Genomic DNA, 24,998 nt, shown 5'->3' with positions numbered 1-24,998 from the left:
ACGTTGCGGTAACATTTGCCTACCCGAAACTTATTCATAAACGATAGGTAACGTTTTATAAGCACGCTACACGAACGTTGTTCACAGCTCGCAACGCGCTACTAGAAAGTTTCTCATACATCGAAACACATCAAAGTAATGTTTAGGGAACCCGTGACTTATTTATAACCTATGAGTAATGTGCTTTGGAATTAGTTGTAGAGCATGTCGTACGAACAAATACGTATGTAGACGTATTTGACGTCTTCAAGACGACCACAGAACTTACTGAACGCGTTTCTAACAAACAGCTGGCGTAGAATGACGTATTTGCAGCGATTTGGGGAATTGGTATATAAAAAGGGCCTTCGCAGGAGGAACCCGTCTTTTTTTTTAGACTTCGTGGTGATTACATGTTGATGTCATTCCGAGAGATGGAGGATGCGGCAAGGCTGAGACGACAATACCTACCTGTCCTCGAACATCAACATGACCTCATCGAGTTGACACTGTACCAGTTGTGTGCCAATAGAGCCGGGAGAAGAAGACGTGAACGGAGGAAAAGGAACTGGGTGAGACCATTGATCGGGAGGCGACGCCATTACGGCATATATGACCAGCTCATGGTGGAACTCCAGAAAGAGGACCATGCATCCTTCATCAACTTCCTGCGAATGCCCCCAGCGATATTCGACGAGCTGCTAGCCAGAGTGGGTCCAAGGATAACCAAGCATTATTATTAAATCATTTCAGTAGTCGAGTGGAAGCGATTTAACTCGTTCAATGGAAACGATTTGAATTGCCGAGCACCAGCGTCCAAAAACAATAGCCGAGTGACAGCTGTTTATTAAAGTAGTTTAGTGGCAGTCAATGGATAGCAAACGTCACGTAATCGTAAACGATGTGCTCCCACGTTATGCATACGCTAGACTATCGTTGGGCATAGGTTGTGGACGCCTAAAACACGATAAGCAATCGTTGGTGTAACTAATCATTAAGTTATCGAAGCGTTCTGTGTTCATTACAAGTACATTATGCATTTGTCAAAGTCTTTTTTAATAATTTCAATAGTAAAACAAAGAAATATTTCATCTTCGGAATGAGGAAAAAAATTAGCCCTTACAGAACATCGAACAATGGTGCAAAGTATTCTCCTATTCATTGACGCAACGAGGATCCATCATCCCCCACAGCCTCCACATCACGCTCACATACAGCTACTGACATAGACATACAGCGACTACCAATGCTACTTCCAATACTACTACTACTACTACTATTATTAGTCACGCACACCTACTACTAGTAATAGTACTGCTACTATTGATACTACCGGCGTTCATATCTACTCACCATGGAGTCTGGAACAATGGTGGGTTTTTATTGTGAAGCCCATTTGTATATACCAATTCCCCTAAACGCTGCCAATACGCCAGTACACGGTAGATGTAAGTTAGAAACACTTTCAGTAAGTTCTATGGTTGTCCGGAAGACGTCAATTTAATTCGTCTACATATGACAATGTGCGTTTTACATACGTTACAAATAGGTTCATAGTATGTTACTCAAAGTTTAGAAGCACGTTTTACTTCGGTTCAAAACATGCTACTCATAAGGAAAACGCACGTTACTCTTACGTTCATAGCACGCCAGTCATTGGTTCAAGGCCAGTTATACATAGTCTCGATGCACATTACCCATAGTATCCAAGCACGTTAAACATAGGCTAAGCTGACGCTACTCATTTGTTCAAAGCACGTTACTCATCGATTAGAAATTTGGTTTCAAGTATGTTGGCCATTACCTTGACGTGCTTCGACTTATGAGTAACCTACAAGTAACGTGTGTTCGCCGTGTTTAAACGATCGCGGAACGTGCTAGGAACAGATGTCAACGCATGCGAAACGTGTGAGCCTTACGTCGAGTACGTCTTAAAATTTTCAACATGCTTGAAATTTCACGACGTACCAAACGGACTAGGTAATATGCCAGCGTACTTCAATGATTTCCAGCATACTCTAAACGTATACACAACTTACCTGTAGCGTATCTGACGTATGCCTAGCGTTGTAAACACATTTTTCATAGAATGGCATACGCTGGCAAAATCGTCAAGGTGTGACTGCGATGTTGACACTTCAAATTCTCAGGCAGTTTTGATTTCAATCAGCGTCCGACAAGTTCTTAATTGGCTACGCCACGAGTTCGCCGGCGATACGTATAGCGCGCAAAGGGTAAGTTAAACTCTCGTTTGTCATAGGTTTTTAACGCCGACCACAAGGTAAGCATTCGTTGGTAAAAGTTATGTTTAACACAACGAAACGTTCTGTGCCCATTACTAATATGTTATGCAAACGACCAACACGTTATGAATACGCCAAAAACTTAAAAAAAAAAAACATCAAAATTTCAGCATATGCCAACGTTTTACATACATTTTTATATGTTGCCATTGCTGGCTAAAACGTCAAGGTGTGACAGCGCCCTTACACAGGCGAGAAAAAGGAAGAACTAATGAGTAGAGGTGACCAGTGATCCTTGATTTAGGTACTTTCACCAGAAGGGGGTTGATGGTGGACCATGTGTGCCCGATAGAAATCTTCGGGCGACAAAGCACAAAAAGGGCAGAAGGAGCAAGGCCAGAAAGGAGGCAGAAGAAGACAGAGAGGCCCCTAACCTGTCTGTGATGGTGAAGTGATAGGCCCATAAACTCAGCTTAATCACAGGAGATTCCAATAATCTTGAAGGCCTTGGTTTCCACGGTATCAAGCTGAGCAAGATGTGAGGCGGGGGGGGGGGGCAGCCCAGATGAGAGAACTGCACTCATCAAGCTGCGGATGAAGGCCTTATCGGTGGATACAAGTTTAGGTGTACCAAGTAAGGACTTTGTACAACGGAGGATGCCCAGTCGGCGGCTGGCTTTCGAGCCCAACTTTTAAGTGTGGTTTGCCTAAGAAAGATCATGGCTGATAGACCCAGAAGTTTGAATGACTGAAAGAGAATTGTTAAGAAAGTAGATTGGGAGAGGGGGGAGGGGGGTTGCCAGACGGTTCTTTCGCGAGAGCAAGATAGTGAGAGTTGAGTTATGTCAGGATTGAAAGACATATTTTGAGTGTTTGATCAGCAAATCGATAGGTCGGATTTCCTGAGTCAGAGAGATAATTTATGAAGATCAGAGCTCCAGCCTTGACAGGGAGAGGAAATGAAAGCATTCCATTGAGTGCCACACATTGGCTACAAGAGTAGAGGAAATCAGGAAGCCATGTGTGGAGTTGGCCTTGGATGCCACAAGCAGAGTTTAGAGTATGGCAGGATGTCAGACTGTATCAACAGCTTAAGATATGTCCTGTGAGATGGCCCTGATCTCATGTATGACATTGAGGGCCTCCTTCCATTGTTGGGTGAGTAGAAGCAGCATGCTCAAGGTGGAGTAACCTGGTCTGAAACCAAATTGGTGATCCGAGATGAAGTTGTTGGAGAAAAGGAAGGATTTTATATAAACTGCAAATATGGATTTCATGACTGTGCTGCTGATTGGTAGTAAGCTGATAGGTCTGTGGTTCAGTGGATTTGTTTTTGCTTCTTTTTTATGCCATGCAGTGATGTTGACTGATTTCCAAGTCTATGGAAGATCACCTAGCACATATGATAGTGTGAAAACATCAGAGGATGGGCAATAGTAGCAGAGCAGGTTTTAGGACACGTGAGCTGGTGCCATCTGGGCAGTTGGGTACGAGAGGGAACAGTGTGTACTGAGAGTGAGGGAATGGGGACACAATATTTTGAAGCAATCACAGAATTTAGCCATTCGGCCTTCTCACGAGCGGAGTCGGCTGAGGAGCCATTTGAAGAGAGGCAAGGGATGGAGCGTGAGCACATACCAGTGATAGACTTAACAAAGGCACCAGCAGGTTTTAGAGGAGGGAGACGAGTTTGAAAATTCCTTCTTGAGGTTGGACAGATGTTATTTTCTGGCTCTCCTGATAGTGGACACACACTTGGTGCAGACTTTTTGGAATGTACTGAGATTACTTTTGGTTGGATTTGCCTTTCAGGAAGAGAAAGCAAGTTGTTTCAGAGCAACTGCCTCTTCCCAATGCTTCCCTAAAGGCAGCGGACCTAGACTATCAGCTCCTTGTTATTATTATTTCAAGCACTACGTGTTTTCCAGAATATTATTGAACACCGCTCCTTCCTAAATCCATATCCAGGTGAAGAATGACGCCAACGCTGAGCGCCGAAGGAAGGGAGTTCTCAGTTTGCACTATGTTTGTTTGTCTTCTTGTTACCCTCGCCGAAGGAGAGGGTATTGCATTGGGGTCCGTTTGTTTGTCTGTCTGTCTGTTTGTCCGCACATAACTTTCATGTTTTTCTCCACAACCGCTTGTCGGATTGAGACGAAGTTTTCACCATCAGCGTGACAACTCGTATAGAATGTTTTAGTGATAATTATGACATCATATGTCACGTGTATGGCAGCCATGTTGGAAAAATGGAAAAACTTTGGACCTCTGTATCCCTGAAACCGAAGGAAAAAATTGACTTGGCACATGGCAAGTACTCCTCATGGGGAATAGGTGTGATTTTTTTTTCATGACATCATAGGTACCTTCGTTCTGACATCATAATTGCATATGTAGAACGCAACATCCGATCAGTATGAAAACTTTTGAGGGTCATCTAGAGATAAAATGGTCCACAAAAAGGTTTTTTAATGATGTCATCGGTCATGTGATTTGGCAGTCATATTGCTGTTTTTTTTAAACCTTCAAAAATCTTCTTTTCTGAAATGGTTGAACCAGTCACTGGTTAAAATGGCTGAAATCACTGCCAGCATTTATAAAGTGGCAGTTCTAATTATGTCTCTTATTAATTACGTAACGCACTAGTAAACAAACGCCACACAAAACTACAGAAACACCACACAACACACCACCCAAAACAAGTCCTGGTGAGGGTCTGCAATCTCTGATTGCTCTTTTTCTTGTTTGTTTTCTTGTTATCTTGCCAAAACGAAGTTTTGCAAGATATGTTAGTCAGCTTGTATGTTTTTTTTTTTGTTTTTTTTTTTGTTGTTTTTTTGTTTGTCTGTAATCACGTATAAAAAATTCTGCAGAGCACAGTTATCATCAGAAATTTTTGTAACTTCGCATATCAGAGGCCTATAGAGGTCCCTTTCAGTGCACAAAATATTGAAGGTCAAGGTCAAAGGTCAAGGTCACTTTGGTGCAAATCAGGGGAGTCGACGAAACCCTTATTTTTTGAGTAATTTTGATTGGATCGTCTTCAAACTTCATGGGAATATAGTTCATGGTCTGGCGCTCAGCTGATTAATTTTTGGTGGCGATTGGCCTTGACCTTCATGGTTAGCGCCTCAGGTCAAACATATTTGACCCAAGGTCAAATTTTCAAGTTTTAGGAACCATATCGTGTAGTACCTCAAATTGAACACCTCTGAGTGCTTTCTAGATATGTCAAGCTTGAGACATTATGACGTCATTTGGTGACGTTATGAGGCAAAAGCATATTTTTCATGGTTACTCTGTAGAACCATTCTCATCGGAATCTCTCGTAGGCAGATATTCCTCAAGGAGTCGCTCCTGGTGGATAGCAGCTCTGTTCACCTCAGTGTGACCTTAAAGAAGTCACACGTGGTCACCTTTTGGCAAGATACGGGTCACCCTGTGGGTGACATTGGTTTATTTGTTTGTTTGTTTGTTTTTCCAGGACGATATCTCAGCCATCCTTTGAGCTATGAAGCTGAAATTTGGGGAGAAAAAGTGAAGTTGTGCTTTGGCCACAAAAGTATTTTTTATTTAATCAGTTTATTGATTAATTACAAAATTATTATCTATTTATTAATAACTTATATATTTTATTTCTCATCCTGGCAATATCTCAGCACCTTTTGAGCTAGGAAGCTGATATTTGGACACGACAGTGAACAAGTAATTTGGCTAAAAAGGATATTTTTGATTTATTGATTAATCAATTAATCATTTAATTTTTGATTAATTTTCAAAACGTTACAGATTCGGATGAAACAGTGGTGGTTTAGGTATGCTATCAGCCAATTGATTAATAAATTAATTATTTTACGATTATTATTTATTTATTTATTTAAATTATGCAAAGAAATTAATCATTCAAGTATTCTACACCACTCCCTTCCAATTCTGATTCCATGTGTGCAAGGTGGCATCGCCGGGTGCCGAATGATTGTTTTTTTATTTATTTGGCATGGGGGTGGTGTACTTCGAATGTACCGCTACTTGTTTCTGTCCATTTTGGTTTGAGTTTGAGTAAAACTTTCCTTTAATCTAAATGACTGCCATGCTTTGTGACCTATGGCATCAGATTTAGCAATAAAATATTCTCCATTGGGAGTCCCTTCTATTTTTAAAATTTTACATCGATCGGCCAAGTGGCTGCAGAGAAAACCATTTGTAAAGCAAAAACATACAGATGCGGGCACACACACGACAGACAGACAGACAGACAGGGGGCGTTGCAATATTCTCACATCTTCTTCAAGGGGAGACTAAAAATACATGTGATTGTTCAGAGTTGTTGGAAGAGTATTACACAGAGAACTTCCATTGTTTGACTTTTATTTTCGAGTCACAGACTTCCTGATTCCCCCCCCCCCCCCACTCGTCAAAATTAGCTTTGCTAACAAAATGTATATGCTTGTGGAAATTTGATTCTCTATGTTTCTAAAATTATCTGGATAAACTGTATTGTTTTGCTCATCTGTGGTTGCCCACAATGGGAATTTTTTATTTTTTTTATTTTTTTATTTTTGCAATTATGGAGTTGGCACAAAAAGTTGATTCGGCTCACTTCTTGGGAATGAAAGAGGATGCTATTATTTGTTACCGCAGCAGGCGAGGTTCATTACTTCGGAATTGTTATTTATAACTGTTGCATAAATGGTGTCAATATTTGACTTAAAAATTAGTCTTGCTCACGATGATTGGTGTCGAGGCTGACGTCGACAGACAGGTAGAATAATGCCTGGAATTAACAGAACGTTGATTGAGGTTTATGCGAACCTCTGTGGGAAGCAATGAGAAGCTGACATTTCAGGCATTAACCCTTCGTCGGACCAAAAGAGCAAACCCGGCTCGGCTTCCTTAAACATCAGCTTCCAGTGGCGGTTAGCAGACTTCAATACTTGTTCTGTTAATTCCATCCATTGTAGACACTTGCTTTTCTCTTTTGTTACCTACTCTTGCATAATAATCAACGTTTGTTATTTCATATTTATTTTCCTCAAACCTCCCCCCCCCCACCCTTTTCCCACCCAAAAGTATATATTCGGTCACTATGGTGCCTCATTCAAGAAGCACAGTTTGAGTTGTGCAGCATTTACTGAGATATGATTTATATTACCGAAAGCGTTCGGACAGCACATTTGAAATGAACTTTCCGAACAGGCACTTGCATATATTATAATTTTCCACACTCCGAAACTGCATGTCCATTATAATGATATCTTGTTCATTTTTATGCTTTTTAACCACTCAAACGTAATAGATCAGCATTTGGTTAGTTGTGTATGGAGAGACCTGATTCGCTGAGCGGATTTAGCGCAAGGGATGTGGTGGATCGTACCTCCTGGATCCACTCAATTTTTCTTTTTTTTAAACCTATTTAAATGGAGCAAACGAGCTTTGACTCAAAACAACAGAACCACTACAAACACCACCACCTTGTTATATTATCTGGAGAAAAGGCAGTTGCTCGTGATGGTTAAATTGTTTTTGAACAGTGAAGTCATTCTTTACCACAATAACCCACAGCCTGTGCACTGCCGACATGATTGAAATCAACACCATTTGCATCCATGGCAGAAATCTATCTAAAGTTAATTAACACAAATCAGCCTCTGACCCCCACGTTATCCCTCCCACTGATTGTGTACTTCAAAAAGATTTGGCCACTTCCTGTGTCGTAAATGTACAAATTGGATGTTGTAATAACTTTTGGCCTATCTACATGTTGCTTTGTAAAGATGAGGAAGGTTGGAGGGAGGGGGTTCATTGACTATAATGTGAGAAAGGGTGGGGGGTATGGCAGTTTGGGTTCAGTTGGTTTGGGTAATATAATGTAAAGGGCTATGAGAGGAGAATTGTTGGCAGGACAGCCTCGATGTACGCACACTCGCCTCTAAGCTGTCTAACCTGGGTTGGAATACCATCTGCCAAATACCACACTCGTCCAACCATCTGCCGGCATTAGTTGATGGACGTTAAAGACCTCATGGTATCCATCGTGAAGAGCATGTGAGTTTTCACCGGCACCATGAACAAATTACAAATTCCTGCCCTAACTCCTGCTGGGAAGGCAATGGCAAACCACCCAGTTTCACCCTTGCTCAGGAAGCTGCTTTGCTGGCACTGACGCTCTGTGAAGAGTATGGTACATCACAGGGAGTGAGAGATGAGAGGAGAGAGCAGTTAAGGAAATTTGTGTGGGGATGCATATCAGCCTGCAATGCTCTTCTGTTGAATAAATGATGAATATGAAGAATAGGACTTGGTTGAAGTCACATGATCTGGAAATGTACCTTAATTGAGGCTTCTCCTTAAAGGTTATGATGCAAAAAAAAAATATATATATATATATATATTTGTTATTTGTCAGTTTGTTTTCCAACCTAATCTGTAAAGTGTAAAGGCTGAGCCTGAATTTTGGCACCTCTCCAGATTTGAAATGTTATTTCCCTTTTGCTCATGATCTTGTTCTTTAAATTACAATTAGCACTTATATAATATACCCGTCAGCGACTGGTGATTGGATGGAGTGCCTTTTGATCGGATGGGAGTGCCATAGAGCATTAACGGCAACACCAATCCCATGATGAACAGGATAAATGGAGACAACAAGAACAGCAATAATTCTGTGACGGAATGCTGTGATGTGACTTCGTTCGGCATCGTGAACAATTTGACAAAAGTCGACTTTTGACTGGGACCAACAGAATAAAAGTTGGAAGTTTTTCAATTTTCATCCGATTTACTTGACATTTGAAGAGGATTTGCACATCAGGTCACTGAATTCAACCACCAATTGTTTTTGAGGTCAACATTGATCAAAAGGTCGATATAGGCCAATTTTCTAATATTGTCAATTTTCATCCAATTCACATGAAATTTGAAGAGGAGCTGCACATTTGGTCATTGAATTCAACTGCCAATTATTTTTGAAGTGAACTTTGGATAAAAGGTCAAAATAGGCCAAAGGTCAACAACTTGCATGATATTAATAAAAATCCTCAATTTTCATCTGATTGACTTGATATTTGAAGAGGATTTACACATCAGGTCACTGTGCCGTTGTAATTTGTTTTTTTAAATATTGCATTGAGCACAGTTGCATTAGGACACAGTGGCTGAATCTGTGAGTGCTGCGTGATTTCAAAATGAACATTTCACAGAGTGGTGTTTTCCATTCCATTGCATGGCCAATCCAGCCTCACATAATGTTTTGCAATAAAAAAAAATAAACATGTTCAACAATCAAGGCAGTCAGAGACCTCCACCTTTGATGAGAAATTTGCACTATGACCATAAAATGGTTCCACCGCCATTCTCCAATTCTAGTCAATTGCAATACGCTGACGTCACAATCGTCTGTCTCTCTTCTTTGGGGTGCACGCATCAGGATTTGTGGTCTGTTTGTGCAGGGAGTTGCTGGTCTGCCTGTACGTTGACATCCAGTTCTGTCATGTGCACTAATTAGTTTGCAGCAAGGATCGGGTATAGGTGTAAGATATTGAGGAGAGAACTGGAACAGATATGGTTTTATGATTGCCTCTGTTTTACCACTGACATTAAATCAGTTGATGTTGTAAAGACGAAAAGCAAGAATTATCATCAATGAGGTTTATTTGCTTTCCTGCGAACCACCTTGTCATATGCAAAGCACATGAATAGGTTTATAATAAGTCCCAGTAATTATACTGAACCAGGTGCCCTAAGGTCTGATATACAACCATTAAATGAGAAGCATTGTGGCAAGGGAGGTTTAGGGTGTGACGGAAAATTATTAACATGGAGAAGTGGGTTATTTATTTATTTAGTGCCTTTTAAAATAGGTTGGGAGATGCCTGCGGCACTGCGTTTATATGGGCAGCATTTTAGTGCCCATGCAAAGTTGCCCTGACAGCATAAATAATCGACCATAACGTATACTGGTGTCACGTGCAGACCAATTGCTCCCTCCCTGAAATTAATGAATGAGCCAGCTGGGTATTTACTGACAATGCAGTAGTTGCATGGCAATTCTTCTGAGACGAGCTTGATTTGCAGGAGCTTGGAACCCGCAATGTTTTTTTTCTGCTGCCTTCAATTGGATTCGTAGCCAGGTCCTCTGCGTTGTCAGTCTGTTGTCTTCACTGCTGGGCCACCAATGTACATTTTACTGTCGTTGCACTACAATAGTGTGATCACCCAACTCTTTAATATCTGCAACACACCAGGATATTATCAACTAAGAGCTAAAATAAAGAGGCCTTATTACGTGCTAGGATGACATTCATCTTTATTATCCTGCACACGCGAAGCAAAAAGTGGGGTTAAGCAATCGGTTCACTTTTGTCTGCCTGTCTTCTTGTCTACAAACGTCAGTTTATGATTGAAGAACGACTTGATTTCGATTGAATGTTTTATTTTGAACGTCAATCGGAAAACGAACCTGCAGTTCAGCACTACTTTTCCTCTGAATTTGTCATGTGCACATGTGCAGAGAGGAGCGAGATAATTTTTTATACTCTGTCTGCCTGTCTGACAGTCAAACAAAATTAAAAACTGTACCAAACAGGAAACGAACAGTTTCTCGCGATGTCATAAAGGACACAAACAACAGGTACGGAGAACTAATGTAACGTGTTAAATCAGGTGGTGAAGAAAACGCTGCACCAACGGCGGTAAACCTCCAAAAAATTAATACAACCTTTTAAATCTTTATTGTATTTCAATTGAATTGAATTATATACTTGAACGATGTAGAATGCAAATCACCTTTTCACACTTTGAAAACCCTTTCCTTTATTTTGCAATACTTGGACAAAATAGAACAGCATTTTACAACATTTCAACCAATCAAATTTGCTGCTTGCAGAGCCCATCCATGTCCTTTTTTCTCAAGACTGCATGGGGTAGGGTGTTCGATGAACTCTGTAATTTCATTTTGGAAGAAGCTCTTTCATCACTTTCTTTTAATCGATCGCATTGGCGTTGAATCCAGGCATTCATTCGTTATTCGTTCCGACAATGCTGTTCTTTTGAGGAACTTCCACCCCCCCCCTTGCTTCCCATCTGCTTTCTAACCCTTTTCCCTCCCCTTCCACCTGCCTTATGACAACTTATATCCTTTGAGTTTTCCCTCTTCCACAGTTTCCATCAATTATCGGAGAAATTTATTCAAATTCCCTATTCTTATACATTGATTGAACTGGACGGTGTTATTTTTTGATGATGGCATGAGGAGGCATGACTGTTTTATTTTAATCTGCATCATTGTCGTTTGTGTCGTTAACAAGAATGTTTGATGTTCCTTGTGGTTTTAATCTGTTTGGACCCGCAATCATCAGCACAGGATCAATTTCTGCTTTGGTGCTATGTACTCGTCTGATTATATTGCACAAATATCACGTCAAACAATAAAGTACCGTATTCTAGGCCTCAATTTTACTTCCCTCAATTTTGCTTTACTTCCTGGTGTTGCCTTAGCGGTTAAGATGGCTGGCTTAGGACGTAAGGGTCCTGAGTTTGAGCCCCTGTCTTCGTTGAATTAACACCAGATAGGGCTGACTCAGCCTTGTCATCATTCTGAGGTCGGCGAAATGAGTACCAGTGTACTGGGGTAATAACCATTTAGCGTCACCTGCGTCGGAGTGGCAACCCATCCAGGACTGTACTTCTTGCGAATGAAACAGCATCGGCAGCCCTATGTGCCTTTATGATGCAAAAGGAGTGGTATTATTATTATTATTATTATTATTATTATTATTATTATTATTTATTATCGCAGCTTTAGTCCTGCGTTTTCCTGACTATCATTTAGCATCTTGCTCTAGGGGATAGGAAGGGAAAGTGTGGGGTAAAAGTGGGGAGGGGTTGTAGAGGTAACCCAATTGGCCAGTCATCTTCCCTTGCCAACAAAACCCAAGCTCACTACAAACATGTGTGCTAACTTGCTTATCAATAGCGTTCAAATGCTTATTTGATTAAACCATGATCATTTGTCTCTCAGTAGGGAAGATATTGATGTCTGTGAAATCAACCGTGATGGTCGCCTTCAAGCAGTGCAGTGCAGTGCCATTTTTATGCTTCAACCATTCACTCCACGGCGCTGTTCTGTAGCATATGAATGAAAGCAAGACGCGATTGTTGGACAAGTTTAATTGTGACAACTAATCTGGTGATTTGTTACGTTTTCCCCAAAATTGTTAGATCGCTTTTTAATTTTTCTTCAAAAGTAATTAACCTCATCATACAAAGATGCATTTGCTCTTCGATCACCCTTTGTCACATTTGAGACGTGCGGATTTTGCTCAGGCCAGAAAATAATAACTGGCCAGGAGCCCTCGCAGTTGAACTCGTTCATCGTGGCAAACAAGCGAAGCCGCAATCCATTTTGCATCCGCTGCCAAGCCAGTGGGTGAAATTAGCATAGGGGCGTTGTTAGGGGAGGGAGTTTTAGAGATCACATTGCATCTGCCATGTGTTATCATTAGGCCATCACAACTTTCTGAGCCAACTGATGTGGGTTGAAGGGTTCGAAGCACTTACATACATTAGAATATTGTTTGGGTTGGATGGAATCCAGGGGATGGAGTGCAGTTTTAAGGGAATAAAAAAGGTATCTTTGCAACATGTAATAACCACATTTAGGATGCCGTATGTTGCATTTATGACGGTGACATTATCTTGTTTGTACCAGTTAGCTGTTCGACAGCAACTGTCTTATGGCTGTTATCTTTTCAAAATTTTCCACCAAATGCGCAATTTTTTTTTTTTTTAAAACAAAGAAGGTGCACGTTTAGCAAAAGAGAGGTCAAAATCTCTTTGCTGAAAATGTGATATCTGCGTTAATTGTTGTGCCGAGTGCCAAAAGAACGGCTCCCACACCCTTTTTAGCCACCTTTATTGTTTGCACTCCTTTTTTTTTTTCATAGACTCTTTAGCCATGTGTACGCCTCCACAAAAGAAAAAAATATATATGTATATGGCTCCAGGATGGAGGCCATGACAGGAAGGTGGGTCGGGCTTGCAGCGGTGGAGCCCACGCGGTAATGCACCGCTGAATGCATGGGCTGGAATGACTCGGTGCTGATGCTTGACGTAATCCGCAGCCCGATTCTGTCACCTTGTTGCAGGACGCAGTGGCACTCAGGCTGCGTGTGGCCTGCCTCTAAATATAACTATGGCCTTTCCAGCACGTTAGTTATGGGAGAAGATGGCCCTTTCAGGAAAGCGAATACACTGTGCTGCACATTTCTGAAGTGTTTGTTTTTTTGGGGGGTGGGGGGGGGTTTTCCTCCTTTTAAGTTTTTTTTTTTTTTCACTCCATTCAGGTGACAAATTTGTGATGCAATTTATGTTACTTTTGTTTTATATTTTGTTTTTCCTTTCCTTGTGACTGGTTCACCATTCATTTTGATATAATCGCCATCCTTTGGCCTTCTAAATTGTGACCTTACAGACATTGTTTTTCTTTATTGGGGTGAATACATTGATCATGCTACAACAACTAAACGGGTTTATTAATAAAATCGAGCATTAACATTTTCAAAGGGGTCGTGTCGTACGGTATTAAGACACAAAGCTCTTTTGGAGATGCAAGGCCTCAATTTTCTTTCAGATGGAGGTGGAGTAAGTAATAAAGAAAGGTTGATGACCCTGAATTAATCTCAGGTATTCATATGTTGGTGATGTCTAGCTGTGGTTATTTTATCAGGTGGGGCACACTTTCTGCAGCAATGTCACGTTTCCCATCTTTACACTGCAATGCCACATTCCCTGATTATTGTTCCATGTGCTTCCTCTTGGCACATGCTGCTTTCCGGTCACAATTAAGGCAAGAGAGATTGTCGACGATTACACGAAATGACCTGTTACCGCATTCTTATATATTTATTTTGGCGGTAAAACATGGTTTGGCCTTTTATTTAATTCATTTTGTGCTATAAATATATTTTTGTCCTTCACACAAGGTCCGGCTACCTACGTATGAAATACAATGAGAATGTAAATGTATGATTCTTTTGGCTCCCCCCCCCCCCCCCATCAGTGTCTTGAAACCATTTCAATGAATACAAAGAGCAAAAGTGTTCGCTCACATGAATCATGCAAAATTAAGTCATTAAATGTCATGATAGTTACCTTCATGAAATAATTTCAAATCAAGGTAAGCTCAAATTACGCCAGAACCGGCCTTGTCCACCCCCACACACATTTTATTGCAGAGGCAGGTAGTAAAGAACAACAGCATCAGGGTCATTAATTTGCTGCACGATTAATTTGTTTGGGATGGTCACGTTGCCTGCACCGAAATTCCTTGCATCCCATGTCACACTCTCATTCTGCGTAAGTGACCGATCATGATAGTGCTGTACCATTTTGCTTTGCCGTCTTCGCACCTGCAATCCACTATACACTGCATTAATTGACCTTCATGTATGTGTCCTTACCTTTTGTATTGACAGTGAAGCATTATCTTGACAGAGTTTGTTGGCATTTTGGTGAGCAAAATAGTTCACGCAACCCTGCAACAAATGCAGGGGAAAATTCACGTGGGATTTAAGGAAAGCTAGGGGATGACGGAATCATGTGCACATCGGCAGAGGTGCGTGTGTGGTGAAAAATGCTTAAAGTGCAATTATGGCACCAGAAATATACACAAAATTCCAATGATCTCAGAAATACGGAGTAGGTACCTCTTTTGCATCCCCATCGCTTGTGGGAAAGGAGTGAATGCCCTTGGTGAAGCAGTCACTTTCAAGACGTGTTTTCTCTGTTTTATCCGCTTTATTCCAGTGGTGTTTACGCATCTTTATTTTTTTAGTTTTTGAAACCCCTTGTTTTGCCTTTACCCCTTGTCATCCTTTATAGAGTAACGGGAGGAGAACTTTTTGAAGACATAGTTGCCCGGGAGTATTACAGCGAGGCAGATGCCAGGTGAGTCTGATGGGGGTTCCGCAGAGGCAGTACACTTGTCTTTTAGCTTTGTGGTCTCGGTTGGATTCTCAGTCCGATCATAAGCTGTCAGATTTGTGCTTTTCAGGCAGGGAGTTGCATCAATAAGTGTTGTTCCTCAAATGGACTTTGAGCTGGAGGTTCCGTCTGCTGGCATTAGTTTGGTGGGCGTTAATATCTCGCGGTATCTTTAGCAAAGAGATATGCAAGCTATCACCGGCATCTTGAACAAATCACAAATTTCTGCCCAAACTTGTTCAACAAACCGCAACCTTTGAATTGACGCTCTGGCACCCCCTTCATGCATGATAGCTCGGCCAGTGGTCCATGGAGGAACCTAAAACATACCTGAAACATAAGCGAAAACAACAACAACAGGTTTTAGATGAAAGACTGCTTGTAATCGTGCTATGTGTTTATACTCCCAGGGAAACTGATAAATAACACAAAGAATGGAGTCCCAAGGAAACTAACCGTACATGGAGTAATATCCATATGTGGTTTGCTTAAAGAGGAGCCAGAGTGATTGTGGTACAGGAAGGGAACTTTGGTTAAAAGAGATGCGAGTGAGGAAATAGCACACGGAAGTAACATTAGCTATGTGGCTGCGGCCTCACAGGCTGCTTTGAAGCCACAAATTGAGGCCAAAGTGACCAATATAGAAATTTTTACCAAACAGGACAACCAATTGGTCTTGCATTGAAAAAGCCGGATTTTTTTTTTTGATTGCAACACAATTAACCTTTTTAAAGTGCCACAAATAATTAAAATTAAGATCAACTTAAACTATTGCCGTCGCTGGGGACGGGTATGTTTTGCTAGTCATACATAATTTCTAATATTGCATTCAAACATACTTGTTTTTAACATGTGTTTTGTTGTTCTTTGTAGTAAAATCATTTGTACACAAACAAATTTGTGTACAATTTTTATGCTTTCCACCTGCATTCGGTTTTTATTTATTATTGGATATCCTGTGCCAACCAGAGCAGAAACTGCCGAATGACTGCGTTTGTCTTGAATGCTGCAGATATGTAGCATCTTCACATTAAACAAGGACCTCGAGCCTCATGTTTGGAAATTGGAATTGGTTTGTCCTTGAAGGCATGCTGTTGCTACTAATGCTTCAGTTCCCTACTCCCCCCCCCCCCCAAAAAAAAAAGAAGGAAGAAAAATGCGAGTGACGTGTTATTCTTGTGCTTTCAGTCACTGCATTCAACAGATATTGGAGAGCGTGCATCATTGCCACCAGTATGGCATTGTGCACCGAGACCTCAAGGTAGATACGCTGTCGTTTATGCACTTATCAAACAATACTTTGCCTATTTATCGGTTGCATTTGATGTGGTGTCCTTTTGGTGTTACATCTTGAGTGCTTCATTCATGATGCTGGGATCACAGCTAATGTGTTCGTCCATTTTCTCTCAACGACCTTGTACTTTGAGCTGAAGGTACACTGATGTCCCCCAATTTCAATGTCCTTCACGCGATTTACATTGCAAGCTCCTCCATGAGCCTTACACACTGTAAATAAAGAATATATATGACCTTGCTTTGGGAAGGGACAAGCTTGTGTTGATGCTGATTGCTGACGATGCGTTTGGAGTTTGGTTTCCATTTGATAAGTGTCAGAATTTTGTGCTGAAGTCTAAAAGAACATTTCAAGAAGTGCCTGCAGACAGTCAGATGTCAAATGATTTCAGCAAGATATTTTGCATGTTTTGCTGCAGTTGAAGTTTAGTTCATAAGGATGATGAAAATGTTTTCCGTAAGTGCTAATTGGGTGATGGGGGTGGGGGTGGTGGTGGGGGGGGTGGTGGTAAAAGCTGAAAGGATCAGACAGGCAGTTGAAACCTCAATGAAAATGACCAACCAATTTTATCTTCTGAAAGATTAACGGCCCATCTATTATTAACAACAGTAAAGGTAGTGGAATTTTGATCCCCCTCACCCCTCACCGCTTCCCTCATCCATGCCTGGCTCTCCACCCGATCCCTCGTTTGCGCATATTAATTATTTCCCATTCCCTCGTATTCCCTCCCAATTTTTGCCCTTGTATTTCTTTCCTAACCTTCCTATTTCTCTTCCTATTCCCAGTTTTTTTTAATTCCTTATTGTACCTGCCCCCCCCCCCTCCGTGCCAATGTAATGTTATTCATCAATGCCCTCTCGGAGAATTTATATGGATTAAGATACTTTTATTTTGTTTAGCGAGACAGATGTGTGACATAATATGAAGCAACTGTGTACTTTGTGATGAAAGCATAAAATTTGGCAGAATGTTAGATTTGGCAAACATATACAAACATATACTAGATTTGGCAGCAAAGCAAACATTTAAAGGATGGAGACGAGCTGCCATGGCCTGTTATGGCAGGCTTTTTTATTTCAACTTTACCACCACCAGCAACCAATATTCCAAAAACCTTCACGTCCAGCTTGTAGGGGGTTGAATAAGTGTCTTTATGTAGATGTTTGGCCGAGGGCTGTATTTAGTGACCGAAAATCTTATGAGCTTTATCACTTGCATTGTTTATAATACAATGGCATCGGCTCATGGAGAAACTAAATGACAAAGGGTATCAGGTTTACAAACTGCCAAAGGGTATGCGGAGTTGGATAGACATACACAAGTAAGAAAGGAGGAATAACACAGAATTCGTAGCAATGGCCTGGGGAGGAACAGAATGGGAAAGAATCAGTGTGTAAGAAGAGATCATGGATGAGCACATGAGACAAGATGGGCAGTGCATTTGAAAAACCGACGTGAGAAAGAACTGACACGGAGATAATTCCACAATTAGGAGAATAAGACAAATGAATACAGGTGTTCAACAACCCTGGATTTTTGGGAGGTTCAGCAGGTGAGGCTTTCTTGAGTGCGTGCAACGGCGGGTGGCTTGGGAAGGGGAGAAAGATAGGAGATGGCTGGTGGAGCAAGTGGCAATCTCAAACGACTAGAGACACCAGCACAGATCAGGCAGACATAAGCACAGCCATTATGAAATCCAAGATGGCAGCCATAATATGACTTGTTTAGTTTGGCTCCGTTCCTGAAGATGCTTCATGTATTCGTTTGACATCCTACAAACTTTCACACTGTATCACAAAGTACACAATTCTTTAATATGCAGTGCCAAAAGAAAGTCTACCCCCCCCCCCAACCATTAAAAATTTTAATCTTTTGTTGCTTTATTGCTTGGAATTAAAGTGCATTAAACCAGACATTTTCCACTTTTATTTACACATCGTAACCCACAAGTTCCAAGTGAAAAGCAAATTCTACAAATTTTAGATACTTAAAAATACAAAACAACCCCCCCCCCCAAGTTAATACTTGGTGGAAGCACCTTTCACAACAATTATAGCTGTGAGTCTGTTGGGATAGGTCTCGACCAACTTTACACACCTTTATTGGGCAATATTTTCCCATTATTCTTGACAAAACTGTTCAAGCTCAGTAAGATTGCATGGGGAGCGTTGATGGACAGCAATCTTCAAGTCATGCCACAGATTTTCGATTGGATTTCGGTTGGGGCTCTGACTGGGCCACTCAAGAACATTTATCTTTTTGTTCCTTCGCCACTCCTGTGTAGCATTTGCTGTGTGCTCCGGGTTGTTGTCATGCTGAAAGGTGAACTTCCGTCCCAATTTGAGCTTTCTTGTAGAGGGCAGAATATTTTCGCTGAGGATTTTTCTGTATTTTGCTCCATACATTATCACTTCCAACCTGACAAGTACGCCAGTCTCTGCTGATGAGAAACATCCCCATAACATGATGCTGCCACCACCATGCTTCACAGTAGGGATGGTGTTCTTTGGGTGATATGCTGTGTTGGGTTTGCATAAAACGTAACGTTTTGCATTTAGGCCAAAGAGTTCCATCTTGGTTTCATCAGACCAAAAAAAACTTTTCACCATATGGCTTCAGAATCTCCGGAATGTTTTTTTGCATACCTCAAACGGGACTCATGGTGGGATTTTTTGAGTAATGGCCTCCTTCTTGCCACCCTACCGTACAGGCCAGACTTGTGGAGTGCTTGAGATGTTGTTTTCACATGCACACAGTGACCAATCTTTACCATAAAGGCGTGTAGCTCTTTCAAAGTTGCCATTGGCCTCTTCGTGGCCTCTCTGATCAGTCTCCTCCATGCTTGGTCATCCACCTTGGAAGGACGGCCTGATCTCGGTAGGGTCTTGGTGGTACCATACGCCTTCCACGTCTTAACGATTGTCTTGACTGTGCTCCAAGGGATATTCAAGGCCTTTGAAATTTTTTTCTACCAATCCCATAATCTGTTCCTTTCCACCACTTTATCCCAGAGGTCTTTTGAAAGCTCCTTGGTTCTAATGGTCGAGTCTTTGTTGTGAAATGCACTACCCAGCAGAGGAAACCCACAGGAACAGCTGATTTTATTCTGAAATAATCAGAATCACTACAATTTAACACAGGTGGAGGACAATTAACTTAGCGTGTGATTTTGAAGGTGATTGGTTACACCTGAGATAATTTACAATTGCTATTATAAGGGAGGTGGACACTTATCCAACCAAGATATTCTAGTTTTGTATTTTTCATTAATTTTCTAAAATTTGTATAATTTGTTTTTCACTTGGAAGTTGTGGGTTACAATGTGCAAATAAAGGTGGAAAATGTCTGACTTTATGCAATTTAATTCCAGGATATAAGGCAACAAAAGGTGAAAATTTTGAAAGGGGGTGTCGACTTTCTATCGGCACTGTATCTTATTCCACGAACTTACAAAACTACACAAGGCATGCAGCTCAAAATTATTGATTATAACCCATTAATCGTGATAAGTTTTGTCCTCAAAATGACTTGGCATCTTTAAGGGATGATTAAACATGTTATGACAATGTGATCTTATGGGATAGGGCTGGGAGGAGGAGGGTTTGATTTAATGAAAATAATATTGATAAAAAGGAAATATAGGAAGGAAGATAATGATAGAAAAGGAAAGTGGGAAGGAAATCAGAGAAAGGGGATGGAACAAGAGCGACAATTGCTTTGCAATACATGTCTCCTACCGATGAGATCTTTTTTAAGTCCACAAAGGGCATAACTCTGTGGAAAAATTGATGAAACACCCTGAAGCTCAAGCTGCTTGTGTAACATGTCATAATAAAGCCATGTACCAAGTTTCAGTTGAATATGTTAAAGGGTACGGAAGAAAAGTCCGAAAAACCACAGGTGGGATGGATTGAGAGCAAACCTGGAGACCCCTCTGGTGAAACTGGTAGGGGACGAGTAAATCGATTGGATATATCTCAGGAATTGTGGGCAGGCAAACTGTGATCAATACTACACTTGTGCACATAATATGTAAATGCTCTTAAAACTGTGTTCCCAACATATATATATATATATATATATATATATATATATATATATATATATATATATATATATATATATTATATATACTTGTAGTTGTAAATACTGTTAAGTCTGGGGGGGGGGGGTATGCATTCAAAGGGTAATTAGGATGTTTAATTAGGTATGCCATGCTGTTCGAGTTTACCAGGATCTCGATGTAATAAGTAGCAATTCAGTGGTGATAAGTTGTCTAGTAAATGTCCATTTCTTTAAGGGGGAAATGATAATTGTCACGTAATTAGATAGGGAGACGGGTTAGGGTAAGTGTGTTTGCGTAAACCCTTTTAGTATTCCCTGTAGGCTTGCCGTGACGTAACAGGACAGTGCTGCGGATGGCTCCGCCCCTTGATCACGATTGGCGGAAGGCAACGGCGGAGGGCCAATAAAACGGCTCGATTGGAAGTGACGAGGCCTCGAGTATAAAATGGTTCTGTTTGGGAAAAGAAAGCGTCTGGTCGGGGCTGTTGGTCTCGGAGCGCGCTCTCTCGTTGCGCTGGTTCGTTCCTCGATTTGTCGTGTCTCGTGGCCTAGCTGTTCCTCGTGCCTCACCTCGGTTGGCTCTGGAGTTCTGCGGACCTGCCTCCCTCTCCTGCTCGCATCTTGGCACCAGAACTGGCTCCCTGGCAGCTGTGAGCGGTCTTGGGCCGACACCAGGAGGTCGACACCACCAGGAACAGCACCACGGTGTCTCCTGCCCCTGACGAGCGCAACGCCAGCTTGTCCAGCGCCAATCCAGGGACTGTTGCGTCGACACCACGGGCCAGCCTGACCACCAGGATCAGCTACGGTGTGTGTGTGTATGTGTGTGTGTGTGTGTGTGTGTGTGTGTGTGTGTGTGTGTGTGTGTGTGTGTGTGTGTGTGTGTGTGTGTGTGTGTGTGTGTGTGTGTGTGTGTGTGTGTGTGTGTGTGTGTGTGTGTGTGTACCTGGCGCCTTAGAGGGTTTGAGATTTGTCTATCCATTGGAATTGTTTGTGTTTTCCCCATGCCCGAACCCACACCACCATCCCGTCGAATCGCCCCGGATCCCTCCTCTTGCCGAGTCGTATTATTATTCCTGGTTAGAGAAATAAACATTATTAACTCAGTGAAAAGCGACTTGTGCCACCTTCCTCGTCCCGTTTGCTTTAGAGCGAGATTAAAACCGCCATCTTTGGGTTATAAAAAATAAACCGCCTCCATCGTTTCGGCTCATTCTACGTTGGCGGGACTGTTCAAGTCCCGTGGACACCACAATACCACTGCACTCATCAACCAGTCGGGATATTTCTGTTGTCAACGCTCTTCAACTACTGTGGTCACATCGATTATCTTGCTTGCCTTTGCCATCTAGTCAGATGGTTGTAGTTGTGATTTAAAATTTTTTTTTTTATCTTTGCAGATGGTGGGCTCAAGTGTTTGCCTAAAAAAATGTTTTTTGTGTGCGACAGCCAGAGAACTTGTTACTTGCTAGTAAGACCAAGGGCGCTGCAGTGAAGCTGGCTGATTTTGGCTTGGCAATCGAGGTGCAGGGAGACCAGCAAGCCTGGTTTGGTAAGGACGACGAGCATACAGACATGGCAAATTACACCTTCATACGGACAGTGCATAATGAAAACTGGTATCTTCCCTATGGGCAGCAAGCAATAAGTCAATTGAGTCCAAGTCAGGTCTTAAGTTCTGTGGTCTCGGGTCAAGCTACTGAGCAAATGTTATCGAACAAACAGAGACACAGGTGATGAAATGTATGTTTGCATGTTTTTAATGTAGAATAATCTTGTTGGAGGAATATTTATTCCTAATTTCACACAAACTGTTGATAACAGTTTTATTGTCAAGTCGACAGTCTTTTTTTGGTTGAAACGTATAAAGCTCGCCATTAACTTGCGGCATGACCTGCCGGGTCACAAAGGTGTCCTTGACATGTTCTTATCCTTTTCTGTTTTTCAATAATCGTCACGTCGAGAAATGTTTTTACACATTAAAGTGGTGATTGAAAACTGGCAAATGAGTGTTGTTTTTGTATTCGCTTTTAAGCTTTGCTGTTCTGTGGCTGGTATATGTTTATGGCAACAAACGTTATCGCAAGTGCTCCGATTGCTTGCAGTAGTCTGCCCTCTGGCCACCTCTACCACATGAGTTGCTCTTCTATTCAAGCACCGGTGTTTTGTTTCATTACAAATACGTTTTATATCATCACCTGTCTTGTTTGTTCAGCAATTGCTCTTACAAGGTGAATGTCATTGTTCAGTTCAAGTGCCTCGAGAGGGAGAGTCGGCTTAGGGCATGTGCACGAAAACTTAATTTGTGTACGTAGTTTCCAAGACTGGCAGGGTCCCTATACTTTCGCATAATCGCCTGTGAGCCGTCCAGCCTCTGTTTGAATCCTGACCCAGCTACAAGCGGTCATCCTGGTGTCTTACAGGCAGGGTGGTTCATCAATGTGTGCGCTGTTCCTCGATTGGACATTAAACTGGACGTCCTGTCTGCCGGCATTAGTTGGTAGACGTTACAGATCCCACGGTGACCTTTGCGAAGAGTAGGCGAGCTGTTGCCGACACCCTGGCCAAGTTTCAAATTCCTGCCCTAACCTACAAGGGGCATTGCATCAGCGGCACAACCACGCCTCCCTCAGCCAACAATGCTACTCACAGCCGTGTGGTTAATTTTTCAAAAACGTAGTTTCCAAATAATGTGGCACAAATATGAAGGGTCAGAATTATAAAATTATTTATTTACTGAATGTTGATGATGATGATGATGATGATGATGATGATGATGATGATGATACGTCTTGTTTTGTTGGAAGGAGCTGCTGTTGTTTAATACTATGTTGTTTTTCTATTGTTTTAAGAGCTGCGGTTTGTGTTTTTTGAGATCTAAACATTTCTTATGCTCTTTACAGGCTTTGCTGGAACCCCTGGATACTTGTCTCCTGAGGTACTGCGTAAGGATCCATATGGCAAACCAGTAGACATGTGGGCTTGTGGTGAGTTGAGTACACCTGAAGCTAAAATAGAAATGAAGCTCTCAAAATGACATTGACAGCACACACATTTTACTCTGAAGTGAAAGAAAAGATTCTCCAGGTGTGAAAATTGTTTTCAAGGTCGGCTCCAGCACTCATCCTTATTGTAATAGGGTTACTTGGTGGTTTGAATCGGGTTGACTCCAAACGCCCACCAAAAGTTAGCCTTGGTTTTTTTTTTTGTTTTTTTTTTGAGCTTGTTGATTGTGATTGTCTCATTATGCGGAGTGGATATCTCAAGAGCTAAGCTGTAGGTGACTGAGCATTCAGTTCTGAGTTATAATATGAATGGAAAAAAAAATTATTCGATCGTACAATCTCTTTATGTTCTGCCCTTCGAATGTAATATTTAACCAGATGACCTATTTACTTGCATGTAATTATTTCAGACGTGACAAAAGAGTGTGTGTGTGTGTATACATATATATATATATATATATATATATATATATATATATATATATATATATATATATATATATATATATATATATATATATATATATATATGTATATAAACACTGTCCGTCTGTTTATAAATAAACACTGTCCGTATATGTCTGTCTGTCCGCATAAAATCTGTAACGTAGGCCAAAAACGCCACCTGGTGGTCGCTAGTATTGCACGTTTTGTTTTTTTCCAACCACTTTCTCCAGAAAACATGTACATTTAGAGTGTGAGTACGTCTATAAAGTACGTACTATTAGAATGTGGGTACATGTATTAAGAACATGAATGCATCGATAAGGTACGTCCTATAAAAATAGTCTGCGTCAGTCAAATGTGTGTATAAAGTATATAGATTGAACGTAAGACGATGCAATAAAACCAGAAAGGTCTGTTTGTCCGCTGTATGAACACAAACCTTTGTTGTCGATGTGTCGCCGACACACCACACAAACACACCAGCACAAAAACAGCACACAAAACAAGTCCTGTCGAGGGTGTGCAATCTCTGATTGCTCTTTCTTGTTGTTTTGATCATGGCGTCGCTCATTCTTACGCCCCGATGTAAATATAATGCAGTCTATGGAGGCTAAAGAGTGAAATGTTTGTTTCAATTTGTGTAGTGGACAAGCTTTCTCAGTTTGCAATTTGGGTTTTCAGGGTGAATTTAATTTTTTTTTTAGTTTGGGGCAGGATGGTGGCAGGGTGGGGGATGAAATAATTAATAATTTAGGACTTTAAAGGTTTCATCCACAAAATGGACAGAATATGACGACTTTTTCTTTTGAGAATATATAATTCATTGCTTTATCTTCAGTTGAAGATACCTGCATGCATCCTATGGATGTATACAATACACTTAAAAAAACAAAAAACATGTTGTGGCTTTCTTTCTCTCTAAGCTTTTATCTCACATTCTTTCAGAGAACAAACTAAGCTAGACCGGAGGAGAGGTGTTTGAAA

At 41.2% G+C, this 24,998-nt stretch overlaps 1 protein-coding gene across 46 annotated transcripts in view; it reads left to right on the top strand.

Moving 5' to 3' along the window:
* The window catches only part of LOC147026119 (calcium/calmodulin-dependent protein kinase type II delta chain), a 260,756-nt gene that overhangs the window by 154,768 nt on the left and 80,990 nt on the right, over nucleotides 1-24,998 (top strand). For all 46 annotated transcript variants that reach the window (XM_085881195.1, XM_085881182.1, XM_085881183.1 and 43 more), the window contains exons 5-8: nucleotides 15,102-15,167; nucleotides 16,392-16,464; nucleotides 22,012-22,114; nucleotides 23,466-23,549. In XM_085881195.1, coding sequence (XP_085737321.1) covers nucleotides 15,102-15,167; nucleotides 16,392-16,464; nucleotides 22,012-22,114; nucleotides 23,466-23,549 — 326 coding nt within the window. The remainder of the gene's footprint in view (nucleotides 1-15,101; nucleotides 15,168-16,391; nucleotides 16,465-22,011; nucleotides 22,115-23,465; nucleotides 23,550-24,998) is intronic.

This window comes from Eptatretus burgeri, chromosome 5, assembly GCF_056783735.1.
Source record: "Eptatretus burgeri isolate ZD-2024b chromosome 5, Ebu_testis_v1, whole genome shotgun sequence".
Classification (NCBI taxonomy): Eukaryota; Metazoa; Chordata; class Myxini; order Myxiniformes; family Myxinidae; genus Eptatretus; species Eptatretus burgeri.
Note: the sequence above shows the minus strand (reverse complement) of the source record. Positions and strands in the feature narration are given on the sequence as shown.